The following is a 22,170-nucleotide window of genomic DNA, read 5'->3' on the forward strand; positions in this document are numbered from 1 at the left end:
AGAGCCTCTGTTGGTTTTGGCAATATACATGCTTTTATCTATCTGCTCAGTATTTTTTCTTATGACCACCATAAGTGTTTATTTTTCCTTAAAACTTAAAGCCCTAAAATGTAGGTACTCTCTTCCCAGCATGCACAGAAAGGAAAAATTTGGTGTGCAGGGGCCTTTAGAATCAGACGTGAAAAAATTCTTAATTAGCTTCTGGATTCAGGAAATTGGGGATAGAGTCACTAAAGAGGCTGAGACAGCAAAGGAGGGTTGAAGCACTTTTAATCACAGAATAGTAAACAACAGTACAAACCGTTAACAGCTCACCCAGTGGCCGTTGTCCTCCTATAGCCCTCAGCTCACCCTCTCCCACCCCCAACTCCCCGCGTACCATTGAGTAAAGAGCAGGGTAGGAGGTGGATCCAGCTAGGGACCACAGCAATCCTGGCCACCCATCCATGCTTGTCTGTTTCTATACAACTTCACGCGAAATATTCCAGCTCTGAAGGAACCGTGCAGAATTTCGAGCTGAACTTGGCTGCTCTAATTCAGATGGCCAGAGCCATGGGCAGCAAGGAAGGGGACAGTCTGGAGCCAGCATAATTCAAGATGCAGCCAAATCTGGAATTGAGGTGAGTTCAAAGGGGACCAGGCAAGGCCTAGTGGCCCCAGTCCAGAATTGTGCCCCAACCCAGGCAATGAAACTCATGCACATGCACAAATGCACATGCACACACATACACACAAACACACACACAGAGCAAATAACATTACTGAAAGAACCTGGAGGCTATTAAATACAAAATGGCAAAAATTTTTTTAAAAGTGAAAATATATGCTTCTTTGATTCTCTTTAGTGCCCTGCAGACCCTGTAGTCACAGGAGGGTAGATGAGGAGAGGCCCAAGAGAAGTAGGCTGCCAGTGGGCCTACAAGTCCATGTGTGCTGAAGTCCCCACACCAAGCGCCTCACTCTTCAGCCCAGTAGCTGCCTCCCATGTGACCATTCACTCGATTGGCACCATTGCTGGAGTTACCGCCACGGGGGCTTTTTGTGCTGGTGGTCACATCTTCTTCCTCTGAGCTGCTCTCCACATCGCTGCGATCATCCTTAGATACCTGGGTGGGATGCACCAAAGGCAGAAAAGGTGAGGACGGAAGTTTTCTGGAATCATAAGACAGACTAAGCCCACAGAGCCCATCTTTGGGTACTATTCCCAATCTGGCCTACTTTCTGGTGGCACCTGACTCAAAACATTATCTGGACCATGGCTACTGTGGTGAATATCCTTTGTCTGCTTTCTGGGTTTCTCTCTCCTCCTCTCTGATTCTGTTCTTCATGGAATAAGAATTTGCTCTGGTAGAGGGGTGTATCTTTCAGGAGCAGCCTAAGAGAGCTGAAATCCTTCACTGAGGTTTAGATTTGAGGGAAACTCCAGACACCCGTTTCCCTCTTCCACCTCAAAGAACGGAAAAAGCCAACACACAATCCAGATGGCTGTCATCACTGCTTCTATCTGCTAGTGGCTGCGGCCACTGCAGTTCATATTGGTTATCTTAAGTTTTGCTTTATTGCCAAAGCTGATCCATAACTGGGCCTTTTTCAGTAGTTCTACCCTTCCTGGGCTCAACTATCAGCACGCTATGACATCATTTCTCCGAACTTCTCCCTTTTCCCAGTAGCAAGATCACTTCTCTTGTGCAACTTCAGCATCCTCGAGAAACAGATGGTGAAAAGAAAAGCGGATTGGCAGTCAGTGAGAAAAGAATCCCAGCCCTAATCATGCTACTATCTGTGAATCTTTATCTCTTAACCTCAGATTTTTCGTTCTGTATTTTCAAATGAAGAGTTTGGATTAGAGCTGTGTCTTCCAATCTAAACTACCCTGCATATCAAGCAAACTATTTCAAATTCTCTACCATGGACCATAAAAGTAAAGGAGAAAAATCCAGTGAGACCTGTGTCAGACTTCTGACCTCCAGAACTGAAGGATAATAAATGTCTTTTTTAAAAAAAGGTGAAAGAGAGAAGGGGTGAAAAAGAGACAAAACTACAACTGCTGTTGCCAAGGAGTGGGGCACTTGCTTTGGTTACTGTAAGATTCTATAGCTGGTGACCTCTGAACCCAGACAACTAACTTACTTACTTGATCTTTAGGAAATTTCCACCAGAGGGCAGAGTATGTCTAGATTTGAAGCAGGGAGGCTCAAAAAGGGGGAAAACGATAATAAAAAAGGAAAGTAAAACAGAAAGGAAAATAAAGAGTAACTCTGGGGCTAGCCCTGTGGCCAAGTGCTTCACGTGTTCCACTTCGGCAGCCCGGGGTTCACCAGTTTGGAGCCTGGGCACAGACCTACACATCACTCATCAAGCTGTGCTGTGGTGGCATCCCACATAGAAGAACTAGAATGACCTACAACTAGGATATACAACTATGTACTGGGGCTTTTGGGAGAGCGAAAAAAAAAAGAGAGGAAGATTGGCAACAGATGTTACCTCAGGGCCAATCTTCCTCACAAAAAAACCCCCCAAAAAACCACAAAAGAGTAAACTCTACTCTTGCCCCAATTTAGGAAAAAGAATCTGGCAACTTGAGCTCTAGTCAACAACGGCACCACAAAGCCAGGAGAGAGCGTGTGTTCTGAGACAACACAGGGGAACAGAAAGGGAAACAGGAAGGAAGAGCAATACGTTCAGACAGACATGCTTCACTGAACACTAGGAGCACAGGTACACTTACATGCAAGAGATGAAACTGTCCAGCTCCCACCAGCCATAGAAAAAAGGAAGGAGGTGAGAAAAGAGTGGAGAGTACAGAGTCTGGGTTTAATCCTTCCTGGATAGGTCACCTGGTCAGGAAAGAAAAGCAAGGGAGAAGAGAGATGTCCAGTAGCTACAGCAAGATGCACACGCACACTGAGCAAGTTCTGAAACCAACTGCAGCCATAAGGAACAGTGACACAGAGATCATATATGCCCGAGTAACAGCCCATCCCTTTGTCCTAGAGTCAGTATCTTCTCTAGCAGAACCCCTTCCCCTTGGGATTCCGTATTACTGAAAGCTGAATCCCCAGCCCTTGGGCTAATCAAGGCCTGACTGCTTCAGAGCTTACAAAATTCAGTTATGAGTTTTAGCATAAATGACACCTTTCTTTGTGCTTTGGGCTCTTGGCATAAGATGGATTTGAAACCCTAAATACCCATCTCACTTAGGACCCTTGCCTCATACAACAGTGGGGTGAGGCTGGTACTTAGACCCTTGCATAAACCATATCTTGAACATCACAGTGTGGTTATCTTGGGGTGGTTTATAAACTACCACACCACTCCTAGGCAATCTAACATCTCTGCTTTTATACAATTTATATCTTGGAGCTCTGCATATTATTTCCTTTGAAAAAAAGCTCCCATGTTAAAAACAAAAATATGAAATTCACTGGAGTAGGGAGGAAAGGGGTAGGAAATGGTTGAGGCCATCTGCAAACGTAATCCTGTTCATTATTTAAGGACAGTTATTCCTGAAGGACAGGAAGAAGGCAGATCCTTCCTCTTGCACCTAAAAGGTGAAAACTTTGGAGCCCTATGCTTTTTGCTGGGTCTGCTTGTATGGACGGGGCTCACCAGGCTAGACAGAGAGAGAAGGTCTATTGAGTAATACCTATCTTCCCACCCAGCCCCAAAGAAAGAAGTCATTTTCATCCTCACCTTTCCTCGGATCAAGGCTTTGAAGGCAATTCGCATGATTAGGTAGGACCAGATGATGTGCAGAACCTGCAGGATCAGGAGAAGCCCATTGAAGAGCCACCAGGAGGGATAGGGCCCGATCATCTCCCAACTCTCAAAGAGTGTCGTGTTCAGAACCCTAAAACAGGGAGGCCAACGGTCAGATTCTAGAGGCAAAGCCAGGCACGCAGGGATGAAGCTGAGTTCCCTGGGAAGCAGAACCCTGTGTGTTTTCTCCCGATCCCTTCCATCTGTTGAAGTTCCAGGGATGTTCATCCACAGTGAGAAAAGAATAAAGAAACAGGCCCATAGAATTTTCTATCTTTAGGGACAGGTGAAAATATATAGATCTTAGGGACTGGTGAAGTAAGTCATATTATTAATCGCTTCAAATGTGCAGAATTTCTCAAAATTGGGACAGCAACAGGATCATAATCCTAGGAATTACTCAGCTCCTTAGGCACATATGGGATAGTCGGTAGAAGATTCCGTCAGAATAAGAAGAATCTCTGACCCACAGAGTCGTTCACTTTGCACCATAAAGTAGCGAGTGTCGAAGTGCGAGTTTGTGTGTGCTGGTCAGGGTGGGGAAGGAAGAGGGTCCAGGGCAGGAAAACAAGCAAGAAGAGCCTGAGAATTTTGTAATTAATGCAAAAGAAGGGAAAGGAATTACTCAGGCATAAAATGAGGACTCTTTCTCAGGATGAATCAGGAAAGCCACAGCTAGAAATCTTGTGCATGGGAATGGAGGTCCTGTGAGAGTCCACAGAGGGTCCGGTCAGGCCATGGAAAAAGCAGGGCAATAGAGTTACTAGTGATCTGTTCCCTAAACTGGCAAAAGGTATTATTAGCTACCTACCTATCATGGCTCTACAGCCCTAACACTTACCAGAATGGATAGATTCCTAGACGAGTAGCCACAAAAACAGCACCGAAAATCACAAAAAGGGTGTCACAGAGGCGCTGATACTTGGCATAATTGGCCAGCTTGGCTGCCTGGAGAAAGGAAGATAAGAAGTGAGTTGGGGAGAAAGCCAGTTCTCACATAGCAAGAAAAGGAGAGAAAGAGAAGCATAATTAGGAAAGAGGGGTTGGGGTCTTACCTCCAGCAGGAAGTCTGAGGCATCATGTAGACACATGACCAGAGTTCCCACACGAACCATGTTGTTGATGTAGGAGAAGGTGATGAGCCCGATGGTGGCCAAGTGATGCACAAACATAATCAGGAAGTCCTAGGAAGGAGCGGAAATAGAAGAGGCAGCTAAAGGCAAGGCCATAGAGATGCAATCCAACTAAATGCCCTGCATGGTTCTCTGAGGATCTTATCCCACCCATTAGAGGTTCCATTCTGCTTAGACTCTACTCTCCCTTAGGGCGCTCCCCAGCAGCTAAACCCAAACTCTTTACATTAGTGACTGACCCATAATCTACATTAATATAGCTCAAAGCACAGGAAAGACCAATTTTCTCTGATAGTTGCAGAATATGTAGAGCATGGATGCTGAGCTGACACTTAGGAATAATTTCCCAGGTGGCAGTCAGACATACAAGCCTTAGATATCCCTGAGATTCGAAGAGTCTCCTACTTTGAGAAAGGAAATTTCAACCAAAGGGAGCTAAGAGAAAGGAGAGGTTTGTGGAGGGGCAAAGCTAAACTCTTCCAAAAAGTTTCAGAGAAATGCTAAATAATCCATCTTACTGCAAACACAACCTACTTTGATTTAAAGCTCTAATTTCTTCTTGGGTTCAAATGCCCAGGTTAGACCTGGAGAAATCTCTGAATACGTGGAGTTATCAGACACATCTAATAAATACTCGGCCCAGTGAGGGACAGAGAATGGGAGAAGACAGGTGAATTTGGGTCAGAGAAACAAGAATGAAAAGTCTGTGCTCCCCAAACAGACAAATGCAATGGTATGTTCTAGTTCTTGAGCTGGGGATAGGTTCACAAGTATAGATTCTAGTATGTTTTAAAACTTACATATATATTACAAACCTTTTTATATGTGTGATGCGTTAAAATAATATTATTATTTTTGGTGAGGAAGATTCGCTCTGAGCTAAAAACTGTGCCACTCTTCCTCTATGTTATACGTGGGTCACCACCACAGCATGGCTTGACAAGTGTAGGTCTGCGCCTGGGATCCCAATCCACAAACCCGGGCCACTGAAGCAGAGCACACCGGACTTAACCACTACACCACAGGGCCGGCCCCGAAATAAAATTTTAATAAGGGGTCCTGTGTCTCCTGACCACAGGAGAGGGAGAGGTATCTGAACTGAGTATCAAACTTCTAGGTTACACAACAACTAATAACCCAGATTAGTTTCAATCCATTCCCACAGATGCTAATCCTGGTTTTCCTCACCAAAGATAACCATGAGTTAGTGACAGATTAGGGTTAGAGCTGCTGGAACCACATTATGTCAGGTGGACACCAATAAAAGGTGAAGATTCTGTCCTTTCTGTCTGCTTATAAAAAACCTAAGTCATTTCCAACTTTGTCACTATGTGGGCAAGTCAATTCATTTCTCTGAATCTTTGTTTCCCCCAAAAAAGCAAGAAAAGGGTAAACTAAATTATCTAAAACCCCTTCCAGTTGACATTCTTTGAGTAAGTGAGGCCACCAAGATGTGAGAACAGAGAGAACAAGGGTCTCTAATGCCAAACAAAAGCCAGACCCAGCTTTTCTGGAATCAGGTCTTCTCCTGGGTCAGGCCTTGCTATCCCTAAGTTCTAACTAGTTTTCTGAGGTTTCTACATGTAAGAAATTTGGAGAAAAATAAGGAAAAAGGTATGCTTCTTAGCTGGTTAACTGTTCTCATCCTGGCTGCTCTGAATGTCTCAAATATACCTCATTTCTGAAAACATGACAAAGAGCTAATAATCCCCTCAAACCTCCTTTCTCCCTCTTTTGTGATCCTATCAGGGCAGAGAAGCCCTCACAAATGGCAGTAATGTAGCTGCTAGAAAGGAGGATGCGATAAGTTAGGGAGTTGAGGGAACCGATGTCCTTACCTTTCTTTTAATGTCTGTAAACTGAGAAAACATAAGAGACCAATAGAAGGCCAATTCCATGATATAATAGTAATAAAGCCCACTTGTGAGAGACTGGAAGAGAAACAAGTAGTTAGAATACCAGCTAGTCAGAGATTCATTCCATTTCTGCAACTTTCTTTTTCTTGGAGGACCAATATTAGACTTCCTCCCTCCCTGTTATCTCCCTAGATCTGCAACAGCTAACAGACTTCGGATTGGTGTGGAGACTTCGACCTCTTCCCCTTGCCCTTCCACACACATATCTTCAGCTCTCATCTTTCAGAGATCAGATAAGGTTAACACATACTACAGCGCAATCAAATCAGTGCGCCTAGAATTCTGGGCAGTTAGCGCTTTTCAGGGGATTAATACACTCAGGCCTTCCCTTCTTCCTCTCTGTTAGCAGCCCCCTGACATTTTTCTAGTATAGATTAGAAGCAAGGTGCTCTTGAGGGGACTCCAAGTTATCCTTGATTCAAACGGGATGCTTGAACTAGAAAGCACCTCCTTAAGTGCCAGGAAATTGCTTTCCTTTCCAGCCCAATTAGGGTGAATATAATGGGGAACCTGGAACAAAAAGATCACCGGATTTCACTGCTGTGGGGGCCCCAGAAATATGAATATATGACTCAAAGAGACTCAGCCCCTAATCCCTCAAGAATATCAAGGAAACATGCCATCAGCCCTGGGACAGGCAAAGGTACTCGCCCCATCCCACCTGACACACCCACACAAGGCCCCTGTCTTGAAAGGGCTCCCATCCTACCTGATATGGATAGCTATGCCAGCACTGTCTGGTGTCCCAGAACCAAGTTGACTAAGAGAAAAAAGGAAAGATAATCCAAGTCAGCCTTCAGGATTCTCTCCTGGCTCACTCATGTAATTCCCTTCTCTCTAGGCTAGGGGCAAAAGACAGATGGGAAGGAAAAAGGAACCCCCTTGACAGAATTTAGGAATCCTTAAAGAATCAATAAATGGCTATACTTTTCTCCTAGAATGAGAAAGTGTTATACAAATAGAAAAACCATGCTTTGAGGTAAGTAAGAGTAAGGAGAATTCTAGGATAATTTTTGGAAACATCATGACTTGGGACATAGGAAATAGGGAGGCAGGAAGACAATGATTCCATTTAATAACCGAGAGAGATCTCCATGCTGAAGAATCAAAAATCAAAAGTAATCATCTCTAATGGAGTTTCAATTAAGTCCTTTAAGGAATTTGTCCATTTCATTTAAGTTGTTGAATTTATTACTATCAAATTGCTCATAATATTTTCTTATCATTTCAGTGTCTACAGGATCTGTAGTGATAATTCCTTTTCTTTCTGATATGGATAATTTGCATTTTCTCTCTTTTTTTAGGGATTTGTCAATTTTAATCAAACCTTTCAAAGAACCAACTTCTGGCTTTATAACTTTTCCCACTGTTTGTCTAATGCCTATTTCTGGTTACTTTTTATTTCTTTTATTGTTCCTTCTAACTTACTTTGGTTTTACTTTGCTCTTCTTTTTCCAGATCTTAAAGTGGAAACTTAGATCACTGATTTTAAAGCTTTCTTTTTTCCTGATATAAACACTTAAGGTTAAATATTTCCCTCTAAGTATGTTTCAGCTGCATCCCACAAATTTTGGTATGTTGTATTTTCAGCATCATTCAATTCAAAATATTTTCTAATTTCTTTTGGTGATTTCTTGTTTGATCTATGGGTTATTTAGAAGAGCTGTTTAACTTCCAAGTATTTTCTAGATATCCTATTATTATTGATTTCTAATTTAATCTCATTATCATCAGAGAACACATTTTGTAAGCTTTTAATATTTTTAAATCTATTGAGACATTTTTATGGCCTAGCATATGGCCTATTTTAAGTGATGTTCCATCTACACTTGAAAATTACATATATTCTTCAGCTGTTGCTATAGTGTTCTATAAATGTCAATTAGGTCAAATTGGTTGATTGTGTTATTCAAATCGTCTATATCATTAGTGATTTTTTGTCTAGTAATTTAGTCAATTATTGAGAGAAGAGTATTAAAATGTCCAACTATGATTGTGTATTTGTCTATTCTCTTCCTTCAGTTCTGCTACTTTTTGCTTCATGCATTTTGAAGCCTCAATTGTATGACTTGGAAAATAGTGTGGTAGAGTGAAAAAAAACATGGAATCAGGAATCAAAAAGCCTGCAATTTTTGTTTGATTCTGACAATTAACTGGAAAGCGGGAATAATACCTGTTTTTCCCACTTTAAAGGGTTACTGATTCCACTTCTCTATCTGTCTCATCCTTGGAAGAACAGGATTTTTGTCAAGTATTTTGTAAACCATCACGTACTATGCTGATTTAATTAACACTAATATTATAAGCAGAATAGGGGACAAACAGTAGGGTTATGAGGCTACTGAAGCCAGGCCCCAGCCAAAAGACAATCTATTTAGCATATAAACCTGGGCTACAGGCATCACAGAGAGGAAAAAAAAAGATCTAAAGGTATCTAACTCTTATCTCTAGAGATGTCAGCATGATAGAAGCCAAGAGAGGACCAGAGAAAGTTTAGACTCACCGACCAGAGAAATCTAATTCCGTAGCAGAATATACATAAATAAAAAGTGAATCTCCACCTGGGAGGGCAAAGAGGAGAGGTCAGATGAATATCCACTCAAAAGAAAGTCTTTGAAGCCAGGGAAGTCAAGATAGCAGGTATGGGGATAAGACAGTTACTGGTGAGAAACAGAATAAGTTCCCAGAATAAGGACAAATACTGTTGCCTGAAAAGCCAAAGACAGAGATACCTTCCAGCTTCTATTTAAAATAGATTTCCACAAGGGTATTCTGGCTTTGATCTTTTCTTCCATATCAGACTCCCTGATGATAGTATCTAATATTTTCTTTTTACATGACAATGATAAATACAGTGCTCTGTTTCCAGAGGATAATTAGTAAAAACCCAGTAAAATGAGGTATAGTATGTCCAGAAAAGGGATGCTTCCCATCAAAATGTCAGTTTAGAGCAAGCTGGCTGTATGTGCATCAAGGTGTACAAGTTGTGCACGTCTACCCACGTAAGTGCAGTTACAGGAATTCACTCCCAATCTATTTGGGAAAGGGGAGTAAAACGGAACCACATCTACCTTAGTGGGAAGCATGTGCAAGAAACTAAGGGTGACCAGTCTTCTAGTTCTCTTCCTTCCTGCCTATAATAAACTAAGTTAGCCCTCCACATCCATCAACTCTTGTCCTAACAACAGAAGTGATTTCCAAAAAGAAAACTTCAGTACAGTCATACCCCACCCTTCTCCTCACTCCCCACCGCCCTCTGCACACCTACATGCTTTCACAGAATTTGGTGAGCGTTGGGGGCTTGTCCTGATTCCTCCGATGGCGAAACCAGCACTGGATTTTTCGGACATCCCAGTCCAGTTGCTTTGACAGGCCCTCCAGCCTTTTCTCATCAGGATACTGTAGATGTACGACCAGAGTCAGAACATCCCTTTCTCTTCAAACCGTTTATTAAATCCTTTTGACTAGCTGAGTGGCAAAGAGGTGATAACTACAGCAGATTAAGGGATGTTTTATCTTTCCAGGATTCATCCCAGAAGTCATTTTTAGTAAGAAGTCCTATTTCACATATCAAGGACCTTTGCCACTCACCTATACACATCCTTGTTTAGTCTTCTCCTTTCAGCCCAAGCTGAGTAAAAAAAGATATTACAAACCCAACCTGCAAAGGCTATCAGTATGTCCTCATCTTAATTATGCACCCAGGTAATGATGGAAGCCGGAGCAGGGAAAAACAAAATCAAGATATGATGTGGGGGAAAAGGGGTGGTGGTGGCTGCTGGGCGTAAAACTCAAATGTACATTAACTCAAACGTATGACTTACTTAAGGAATCCTGGCCCAAAGCTATTTCCCTGAGGGGATAAAGTTTTCCTTATAGCTACATGGACTACCCAAATGTGAAAGATCATCCCATCCTATACTTACTCTTGGAGACACTTGCTCTCTATCCTCCCCTGCCCTATGGGGCAATCCCTCACATGAATCTTCCTCTCTCTGTTTCTTTGCCCACTTACCTTGGTAATAGATATGAACACCTTTTCAAGGATGGCATTGGGTTGGGTCTGATAAGGACCACTGTCCTGGATGCCAACATGGCGTGCACAAGGTTTGGCAATAAATCTGTAATAGAGAAAACCCAAAAGCCAATTCTAAATATGGTTTGCTAAGCATGAAGGAAAGATCCTGATTAGGGGACCAATGAGAGGAAAAGGGGGAAACACTTGGCTGGGAGCCAGGACATTTTGATTTAGTCTTGAATTCTGCCATTGACTCACTTGAGAAGTGACCTGTTTAAGAAATATTGGAACATAAGCTCTCTTTCCATTTTTCCCTGGCTTCTTATACCACATGTTGAGCTTTCGAGTCAGAAAGACCTAGATCAAATCACTAGTCTACCATATAGTGACTGTATGAACTTGGGTAATTTATTTAATCTCTGTAAGCCTCAGTTTTTCATCTATAAGATGCAGATAATATCAACATCCTTGCTACTCAGTTTAAGGTCCACAGATCAACAGCATTATTGGCTTTTCCTGGAAGCTTTTTAGAAATGCAGACTCTCAAACCCCACACAAGACCTGCAAAATCAGAATTTGCATTAACCAGATCCCCAGGTGATTTATATGCCCATTAAAATGTTAGAAGCACTGGTCTACTTTACAAGAATCTTCTAAGTATTCAGTGAGATAATATATATGAAGACCCTGGCAAAATGGAGGTGCTTAATAAATAGTAGTTTTCCTTATATCAAAAGATCAAGATCTTATTTGGAGGGAAAGTAGAACTGAGATTGAGCTCTTCCTAAATACAAATATCCTGGGTCATAGTCACCTTTCTGCCTAATCAAAAAGTTATGAAAATACTTAGAACCTTCGGAAGTCCTGGAGACAGAAATCAGGAAACTAGGAAGGGTGAGGAAGAAATTATCTATTAGTACTCAATTCTAGTCCCAGATCTACCACTAAGTCACATCAACTTGGTCAAGTCACTTAACTCTCGGGTCTTGGTTTCATCATCTAAAAGAAGGGGTTACATGAGATGATTTCTAAGATTTTTTCCTATATCTAAGATTTCATGTTGTTATTGATTGCAATTAATTCCTAACTTTTAGATCTTTGAAAACTGAGGAACTATTCCCTGGTTCTTCAGGAAAGATCTCACTCTTCTCCACAACCATAGATTTTTGTGAGTATCAGCTCTATGTAGTCACTTTCAGGATAAGTCAAAACCAGTTTTAGCTCTCTCAACATCTTAGGGAGTCCCAGGATGAAACTATGACTGAGGCAGCATAAGATAAAATGCTCCTGACCTATTTTCTTGATCTGAATTTGAATCCAGAATTTATCTCTAAAGGAAGGACTGAGAATACGAAACTTTGTTTATTATCCTCCTCTATGAAAACTTCTTTTATCCTTATCACCAAAATTCCTGAGCCATGGGGAAACATTTATTCCGAGCACAGTTAGCCACATCTGTAACCCCTTCTCTCCTTTCTTTTACACAAGTGGTACAAAAGAGTTTCATTCAAAGGCAAATACTAATAGATACTTTAATTTATATTTGCTGGTATATTATTCTGTGTACAAATATTTTCACCTCCACTCATGCTTAAACTCCTCGTAAACAGAGAATACTGCTTTTGTATTTACCAAGGTTCTGTGCTTAGCAGCTGCTCAGTAACTGGCAAGTGACAGGTCTAGCAAATCCCACCATTGTTTTATTGGAGCTCAGATTGGACCCAGGATGGATCAGCATCCAGAAGAGTAATTAAGGCAGTCATTCTTTGCTGTTGAGTTGGTGCCATATCAGAGACAAAAGAACTGAATCATCTCTCCCTGTCTCCTCCCATTTACATTAACTGTATGAAGAGGTACATCCAAAAACAAAAACAGCCTTTCCAATTCCTACTCTTACCCCTGATCCAGGACTCTTCCTCAATCCAGAAGGAGTCAGGTGATTAAAGCTCCTGGAATCAGACATATTTTGCCCCCTAAGAGACTTTGTGGAAGTTACTCACCTATAGAATGGGATAATAATATCTACTTCACAGGCTTATTTTATTTATTTTAAAAGATTTTATTTGTCCTTTTTCTCCCCAAAGCTCCCCAGTACCTAGTTGTATATTTTTAGTTGTGAGTCCTTCTAGTTGTGGCATGTGGGATGCCGCCTCAGCATGGCTTGATGAGCAGTGCTAGGTCTGCACTCAGAATCTGAACTGGCGACACCCTGGGCCGCCGAAGCAGAACGCACTTAACCACTTGGCCACAGGCCGGCCCCCTCATAGGGTTATTTTAAAGATGAAATGAAAGGATGCATGCCTAGCCTGCACTTGATACTTAGTAAATATTCGTCAAAAGGCATGGATTATTATTCTTATTAGAAACAGTTCAGTCTGAGTACTCCCTGATGGCACCTCCAGCAGAAGGCAGGAAGAGCAAGAAATCCTCTTTTATACAACAGAAACAGGTTTGTACTCTGCTCACCTGGGTGAAGCCAAGATAATTTTTTATTATCTAGACCTTGGAGCGGACTTAATATCCTGGAGTTGTCATTAACTCACATCATGCACTCATTAGTTCAGAGTTCAATGAAAGACATAAAGCTACTGGCATCTAGTCAGTTCTAGCTATACAGAACCTAAGCAAATGTATTTGATAAATATTTATTGGGCACCTGTTTTGTGCTACAGCATGAAACATAAAAACAAAAATAAGGACTTATGATTGAAAAAGAATTTTTTTCTATGATAAAAAATTAAATACATAGATTTACTTACGTATTTAATGAATTACCTTAATGAAGAAAGTGAATTATTTTAAGTCAGAACTCTGAGGAAGTCCAGACTTAATCGTGTATCCATTCTACATCATTCACCTGGCATTTAATATAACTTATAGGTATTTAGGTTGGTCAAACTCAAACAAAGAGGCTGGCATTCGTCCTTTCTGCTAGATCAGCATTTCTCAAAGCATGCTCTGGAGACTCCCAGGGGTCTCAGAGATCCTTTCAGGAGGCCTGCAAGGTCAAAACAATTCTTAAAATAATCCTATAATTTCGTAATAATTATTTTCTCTCTCATTCTCTCATGGCTGTGTGGTGGAATTTTTCACAGGTTACCTGACATATCACAATAGACTAAATTGCACAACCTGACAGGAGAATATAGCTACCAGATATTAAAGAGACTTGCAAAAATGTAAAATAATGCTATTCTTCTCACATTTGTTTTTATCTTGGAAAATAGTTATTTTTCATAAAATGTCAGTTATATTACCAATATAATCATTTATTATTTATAAATGAATTAATAAATATACGTTAACATTTTTTCCATTTTAATTTCTAAAACAGTACATATTGATAGATATTATCCATATAAACAAAAATTCTCTGGGGTCCTTGATAATTTTTAAGAGTGTAAAAGATTCCTGACATCATAGTTTGAAAACTGCTATGCTGGATGACATTGCGAAATCAAACTTATCTTGTGATTTTCTGTCTTCTCCAGGATCAACTTGTCACTCAAGTTTTAAAATAATTTGTCAGACCAGGCTTTCCTTTGCCTGCAGGTCTGAATAAGTGGTGTATAACGGTAAGCTATTCCCTTCCACCTGCCAGTCCAGGAACATGAGTCTAGTGACCTAACTTGATTGTAACATATCTATCCTGCTTTGTAGAGATCATTTCATTCTGCCCTTTTCCTGCCCTCAGATACATGGCAGCTGCTGACCTAAGCCTGGGTTAATTAAAATGAAATTGCTTACTGCTTTGCCTTTTCATACCAAAGATAGGAGCTATACGAACAATTCTAGGTTTGTGATTCATTGCAACATCATTGATGGATATGAACAATATACAAAGAAATTTGAAAGTCTAGATCAAGCCTCTCAATTGGTGTATCATGGCAAGTAACATAAATGGGCTATACTTATGCTGGGATATTGCAGTTAGCTCTCAGGGTGGTCCATGGGACCTGGGGTAACCAGAAACCCTTAGTCTGTAGCCTTTGGCTTCATATACCCTACTGTGCAATGCAAATATTATTTTCTACGTGTGCAGCAACATGATCCCGTTGGAAAGCACTGGCTTAGATCAATTTCTGGAAAAATATAAAGTAGTCAAAATTTTTATATAAAAAAGAAAACCATCAAAGAAGTTGAAATAGGGAATGGGATGAAGAAGGGAAAAATACAATAAAAAGGGGAAGGTGCTATACAGACTGATGAGGATGGTGTATCATTAGGTGACGAGTATTGAATAACTAAATTATCTGACCCTGAATGTTCCCCACCACATACACACACCCCCACACACAAGTAAAGAAGATAGCTGAAATGTTTAAATAAAGATTCTTAGGGCCAAGTAAAGTTTGTGTAAAGAATTCAATCCTTAGGGACACAAGCAGCATTTGAAAGTTCTCCCCTGAAACATATGTACCTCCAAGAGGCAAAGGCAGAGACCCACAGGAAACAGATTCAGAAAGTCCTTTCCCTTTACAACTGAATTCTTAATAAACCAATCACATAAAAAATTTGAGTGGCTTCTGTAGGGTGGAAAGAGAAGGAAAAAGCAAAAGAAATGACATTCAGGCAGAGGGAACAGCATGTACTAAAGCAAAGAGATAAAGTATGCTTAGAGAACCGTGTAATGTACAAAGTGGGGGCGGGGTTAATGACAGTGACAGGAGAAAAAACTATACGGGTAGTTAGGGGCTAGATCACAGGTGCCTTTACCTTATGCTAAGCTTGAAACTTATCCTATAGTTGATGGAGAGTCATTGAAAGGCTTCAGGCCGGGGGCAGAGAAGAGATGAATGGATCTGTATATTAATAAAGAAGCATGATCAGCTAAAGGCTATTGTAAAAAAAATCCATGCTGTAAGTGATAAAGCACTGAAGTAAAGCTATAGAAACAGAAAGGAAAGGATGGATTCAAAAGATGCCAAGGAAGTAAAATTGATAGGACTTGGTGACTGATTAGATGTAGGAAGCAAAAGAAAAGAAAAAGTCAAGTGCTCCTTCCATGTTTCTGGCTTGGGAAACTAGGTTGATTATGGTGCTTCAACCTAGCAGAGAATAAGAGAAGAAAAGCAAATTTGGGAGTGACAGATGAGTGTGCGTATGCTGAATTTGAAGTACCCATGGGATACTGAAATGGAACTATATAGCGGGCAAATAAACTTGGAAAAGAGGCTTGAGTAAGATAGACACACACAGATCTGACAAAGAGAAAGAGAGAAAGAGAGCGAGAGAATGAGAATCTAGTTGGTAACTAAAATTGTGGAGGTGGACGTGACTGCATAAGAAAGGAACATAAACTGAAAAGAGAATCAAGGTCAGAATTCTGGGAAACACCGGCATAAAAGGTCAATTTAGGGGACAGGAAGGCCAGAGGTAGAGTCATATCAAATAAGGCAGAGATCAAGTAAGACAAGGATCTTAGTATCCGCTGGACTTGGCAATTTGGAGATCTATGGTAACCTTAACCAAAGAAATTCCAGCAAAATGAAGACTCAAAAAGACAGTAGTGAATTAAAGCAGTGAAAGATATAAGGAGGAGGATGAAAGAAGTAGAAATAGCAAAGACTCAAGAATCTCGGCTAAGAAGAGAAGGGAATGCCTTCAACCTCCTGCATCAGAACCACTCTATCTAAAACTAATATCCCTGTGCTTTAGATCCATTCTCTTTCTCATCAGAAATTTCATTCTATTTATTCCTCCTTTTTTCTATTATCTTCAGCCTCACTCTCTACTTGTTTCTTCTCGTCAGACCTTAAACATGTGCGAGTTTTTCCCATCTTAAAACTACTCTCCTGAGAGCCCAGAAATAAACCCATACATCTAAGGACAACTAATTTTCAACAAGGGAGCCAAGAACATACAATGGAGAAAGGAAAATTCTCTTCAATGAATGGCATTGGGAAAACTGGGCAGCCACATGCAAAACATTATCTTGCATGATACACAAAAATTAACTCAAAATGGATTAAAGACTTGAATGTAAGACCTGAAACCATAAAACTCCTAGAAGAAAACATAGGCGGTAAGCTCTTCGACATCAGTCTTAGCAGTATCTTTTTGCATACTATGTCACCAGGCAAGGGAAACAAAAGAATAAACAAACAAATGGGACTACATCAAACTAAAAAGCTTCTGCACAGCAAAGGAAACCATCAAGGAAACAAAAAGACAACCTAGGAACTGGAAGAAGATATTTGCAAATCATTTATCTGATAAGGGGTTAATATCCAAAATATATAAAGAACTCACACAACTTACCAACAGAGAAATAAACAACCGGATTAAAAAATGGGCAGAGGATATGAACAGATATTTTTCTACAGAAGATATACAGATGGCCAACAGGGGCATAAAAAGATGTTCGACATCACTAATTATTAGGGAAATGCAAATCAAAAGTATAATGAAACATCACCTCCTGCCCACCAGAATGGCTATAATTAACAAGACAAGAAATAACAAGTATTGGAGAGGATGTGGAGAAAAGGGAACCTTCACACTGCTATGGGGAATGTAAACTGGTGTAGCCACTGTGGAAAACAGTACGGAGATTCCTCAAAAAATTAATAGAACTAAAATATGATGCAGCTATTCCACTGCTGGGTATTTACCCAAAGAACATGAAAACACTAAGTTGCAAGGATATTTGCATTCCTATGTTCACTGCAGCATTATTCACAATAGCCAAGACTTGGAAACAACCTAAACACCCATCAATGGATGAATGGATAAAGAAGATGTGGTATACACAATAGAATACTACTCGGCCATAAAAAAGATGAAATTTTGCCACGTGCAACATGGATGGACCTTCAGGGTATTATGCTAAGTGAAATAAGTCAGACAGAGAAAGTCAAATGCCATATGATTTCATTCACAAGTGGAAGATAAAAACAGCAACAACAAACAAACACATAGATACAGAGATTAGATTGGTAGTTACCAGAGAAGGGGGAAGGGGAGAGGGCGAAAAGAGTAAAAAGGTGTGCACATGTGTACGGTGATGGATGGTACTTAGTCTTTGGGTGGGGACATGGTAGTCTACACAGAAATCAACATATAATGATGTACCCCTGAAATGTATGTTATAAACCAATGTTACTCAATAAGAAAATAATAATTTTTTTTTTGAGGAAGATTAGCCCTGAGCTAACTGCTGCCAATTCTCCTCTTTTCGCTGAGGAAGACTGGCCCTGAGCTAACATCCATGTCCATCTTCCTCTACTTTATATGTGGGACGCCTACCACAGCATGGCGTGCCAAGCGGTGCCATGTCTGCACTTGGGATCCGAACTGGTGAACCCCGGGCTGCCAAAGCAGAATGTGCGCACTTAACCGCTGCACCACTGGGCCAGCTCCCACAAATAAATAATTTTTAAAAACTAACTCTCCCTGTTCGTAGCACCCTCTGGCTCTCTCCCACCTCACAACCAGTTCTTGAAAAAGTTCTCTCCTCATGACTTCTCTTTTAACTCCCACTCATTCTTCAACCCTCCTCCCTCTCTCCTCTGAATTCTGTCTCTACACTCCACTGGAGGTGCTCTTGCCAAAATCATCAATGGTCTCCTGACTGTGAAATCGAATGGATGCTTTTCAGTCCTGTATCTTACCTGACCACCCAGCACATTTTACATTATTGACTACACCCTCTTCCTGAAATGCTCTTTTTTCTTAGCTTCCTTACTGCGATATTCTTCCTAGTTTTCTCCCTCTGTCTTTCTGGCAGTAGAACTAGACTACTTGGTATGTATTGCTAGTTGAGTCACCTTGGACAAGCTACTTAACTTTCTCTGTGCTACAGTTTTCTCATATGCAAAATGAAGTATCTACCTACCTCATAAAGTCACTATGAAGAGTCAATGTTTAGCACTTAGAACAGTTCCTGGGACAAAGTAAGGACTTATTAGATGCTATCTACTGATATGTTCAAATACTGCATGGCTGTCATACTTCTTATCTCCTTTTGGGTTTCTTTTTCCTCTCCCTTGTCCTAAAACACAGTGTTTCCTCAAGGTTCTATGCAGATTCTTTTCTTACTCTACACACTCACCCTGGGTGATCTCATTCAGTTACGGCAGAGGGTCTCAATGTATGTTCTGTAGACCCCGGGGTCCTGAGATACTCTCTGGGGGCCCATAAAGTCAAAACCATTTTCATAATAATATTAAAACATTATTTGCCTTTGTTACTGTGTTGACATTTGCAACAATGGTGCAAAGCAAGGGTGGGTCGAACAGGCCACCTGAGCACAAACCAAGGCAGTGGCCCCAACTGTAGTAGTGGTTGTAATCCTCCTTGCTATGTCCTCTGAGTTTTAAAAAAAAGCCAGTTTCCCTGAAGAATGTCCTTGATGAAACAATGTAAATGATTAAGTTTATTAAATTTTGAGCCTTGAGTACATTTTTAAAGTATTCTGTGATAAAATGGGAAATACACACAAAGCACTTTTGCTGCACACCCAAGTATATGGTTGTCTGAAGGAAACGCCCTCATTTGACTGTGAGTTGTGTGCTGAACTAAATCATTTTTTTCATAGAACACTATTTTTATTGAAAGAATGACCAACAGGCAAAGTAAGGTTATTCAGATGGGTATTTAGGAAACATTCCTTAAAAATAAATGAAATAAGCCTGTCACTTCAAAAAACAAACGTTGTTGCTAATGATAAAATTGAAGCTTTCAAGTGAAGACTAGAATTTTAGAGAATTTATATCTGCCTTTGAGTTTGACTACTTCCCAATACTTCAAGATTTTTCTGATGAGATTAACTAATATGATTTTTTAATGTTGTATAATAAAATGTATTGACACTTGCAAGATCTGTATAACTCAACGAACCAGTATTTTTCAAATGACTGATACATGATATCCATTCAAAGTGCAAGACCATCAGTGGATTTTCACACGAGAGAATGAAAACCTCACTGATATAGTTTCAGATTCCACAATGCAACCAACCTTCAAGAAACTACTACTTGTTGTATTTCAAAGAAACAATACTTCTCCTTTCCAGAGACAAATCTGTGCGAGGCTGGCGTTTATTTATATACTTCAACCAAAACAACATATCACAAGAGCTTGAACGCAGAAGCTAGCGAGGAGAATCCAGCTGTTTCTATTAAGCCAAACATTAAAGAGATTTGCAAAAATGTAAAATCAACCCAGCCATCCCACTACTGGGTATCTATCCAAAGAACTTGAAATCAGCAATTCCAAAAGTCCCATGCACCCCTATGTTCATTGCAGCACTATTTACAACAGCCAAGACGTGGAAGCAACCTAAATGCCCACCAACTGATGATTGGATAAAGAAGATAAGGTATATATATACAATGGAATACTACTCAGCCACAAAAATGACAAAATCGTCCCATTCACAACAACATGGATGGACCTTGAAGGTATTATATTAAGTGAAATAAGCCAGACAGAGAAAGACGAACTCTGTACGACTCCACTCATAGGTGGAAGTTAAACATAGAGACAAAGAGAATTGATTGATGGTTACCAGGGGAAAGGAGGGGTGGAGGGAGGGCACAAAGGGTGACTGGTGTACCCACAACGTGACTAACAATAATGTACAACTGAAATTTCATAAGGTTGTAAACTATCATAATCTTAATAAAAAGTTAAAAAAAAGAGGAAAATCAATGCTTTTCTTCTCACTAAATATTTTTTCTTTTGGAAGATCATTTTTCAAAAATATGTTATTTATGTTAACACGTAATAGGTTTAGTATTACTTTTAACAAAATAACTACATTTCTTAAATATCTCAATTTTAATTTTAAATATGGAAAAATTGGTGGGTATATGTAACCCACATAAACAAAAGCTCCTTGGGATCCTCAATAAAATTTTTAAGAGTGAAAAAGAATGAGGCCAGCCCCGTGGCTGAGTGGTTAAGTTTGCTCGCTCCACTTCGGCGGCCCAGGGTTTCGCCAGTTCGAATCCTGGGCGCAGACATGGCACAGCTCATCAAGCCACGCTGAGGCGGCATCCCACATGCCACAACTAGAAGGACCCACAACTAAAAATACACAACTATGTACTGGGGGGTGGGGTGCTTTCGGGAGAAAAAGGAAAAATAAAATCTTTAAAAAAAATTAGGGAAACAGAAGGCTGAGAACAAAAAGTTTAAGAATTACTAAATTATACTAATACTATTCATTGATGTGCTGGTGACTCCCAACCACACATTATTTTGTTTATTCCCTATACATATGCACCCATGTCAGTGTATTTTTCTGAGTAAATTCTTTTTTTTTTTTTTAAAGACTGGCACCTGAGCTAACAACTATTGCTAATCTTTCCGCCCCCCCCCAAACCTCCCCAGTAAATAGTTGTATATTTTAGTTGTGGGTCCTTCTAGCTGTGGCATATGGGACGCTGCCCCAACATGGCCCCATGAGCGGTGCCATGTCCGTGCTCAGGATCCGAACCCATGGTCCCGCAGCGTAAGCAGAGCGTGTGAACTTAACCACTTGGCTACTGGACCAGCCCCTGAGTAAATTCTTAGGAGGAGAGAATTTGCTGTGTACAAGCAAATGTACTGTACACATTTTTTGTACACACGTTCTTTTAAAAATTTTTTTTCTGCCTTTTCTCCCCAAATCCCCCCAGTACATAGTTGTATATTTTAGTTATGGGTCCTTCTAGTTGTGGCATGTGGGATGTCGCCTCAGCGTGGCCTGATGAGCGGTGCAACGTCCGCGCCCAGGATCCAAACCAGTAAAACCCTGGATCCAGAAGTGGAGGGGCCAACGTAACCACTCGGCAGCGGAGCCGGCCCCACGTGTTATTGCTGTCTAACAGGTACTGCACTTTTCAAGGACACCTATTCACCAAATCCAACCTTTCTTGCATGGTTTGTGCATAAGAAATCTTTGCAGTTTCTTTTGAGGACTATTTTTTAAAATTGGCAAATTTGCTCTTAAATCAGAAACAGACTAAAAAGAAAAGGACCTCTATGACATATACTATCCTAAACCACAACAAGGCACACACTGTGGATTTATGCCAGACTATCCTTCACTCCTCCTCCAACTTGCAGGGAAGCTATTTTCACTTAGTCCTATAACAGGGCCTTAAAGAATTAAGATGACTAATACCTCTGCACTTTGATGAACCTACTAGGTACTGTGATGACAAAGAAGTATCAGCATCCTGCTTACATCTTAACCTTATTATAAGAGAAATAAGTTTTAAGACAATAAGAACAACTTAAAGTATGTGAGTATGTTAAAATGCTTCAAACAGACACTAATTTAAGACTAAGTTGTTTTATTGTACAGTAGCTAGTGAATATTTTACTTGCTACAGAGCAGCAGTTCTCAAAGCAT

At 40.4% G+C, this 22,170-nt stretch overlaps 1 protein-coding gene and 1 long non-coding RNA gene across 19 annotated transcripts in view; one reads left to right on the forward strand and one right to left on the reverse strand.

Annotated features, from left to right (window-relative positions):
• Positions 1 to 253: 253 nt before the first annotated feature.
• Positions 254 to 22,170, reverse strand: part of CERS5 (ceramide synthase 5) — a 29,425-nt gene continuing 7,508 nt past the window's right edge. For 4 of the 18 annotated variants that reach the window (XM_070271372.1, XM_070271374.1, XM_070271371.1 and 1 more), the window contains exons 2-11: positions 13,602 to 13,824; positions 10,824 to 10,929; positions 10,077 to 10,207; positions 9,312 to 9,369; positions 7,518 to 7,568; positions 6,731 to 6,823; positions 4,815 to 4,943; positions 4,601 to 4,707; positions 3,694 to 3,850; positions 254 to 1,106 (exon numbers count right to left, since the gene is read on the reverse strand). In XM_070271372.1, coding sequence (XP_070127473.1) covers positions 957 to 1,106; positions 3,694 to 3,850; positions 4,601 to 4,707; positions 4,815 to 4,943; positions 6,731 to 6,823; positions 7,518 to 7,568; positions 9,312 to 9,369; positions 10,077 to 10,078 — 747 coding nt within the window. In that variant the 5' untranslated portion in view covers positions 10,079 to 10,207; positions 10,824 to 10,929; positions 13,602 to 13,824 and the 3' untranslated portion in view covers positions 254 to 956. Of the gene's footprint in view, positions 1,107 to 2,728; positions 2,838 to 3,693; positions 3,851 to 4,600; positions 4,708 to 4,814; positions 4,944 to 6,730; positions 6,824 to 7,517; positions 7,569 to 9,311; positions 9,370 to 10,072; positions 10,208 to 10,823; positions 10,930 to 13,601; positions 13,825 to 22,170 lie in introns of all 18 variants that reach the window. The other 14 variants (XM_070271368.1, XM_070271366.1, XM_023643533.2 and 11 more) reach the window with 7 other exon arrangements.
• On the forward strand, positions 14,316 to 20,186 carry LOC138924808 (uncharacterized). The gene is made up of 2 exons (XR_011440074.1): positions 14,316 to 14,401; positions 16,549 to 20,186. It is a non-coding gene; the product is annotated as an uncharacterized lncRNA (long non-coding RNA).

Source organism: Equus caballus, chromosome 6 (genome assembly GCF_041296265.1).
Source record: "Equus caballus isolate H_3958 breed thoroughbred chromosome 6, TB-T2T, whole genome shotgun sequence".
Taxonomy (NCBI): domain Eukaryota; kingdom Metazoa; phylum Chordata; class Mammalia; order Perissodactyla; family Equidae; genus Equus; species Equus caballus.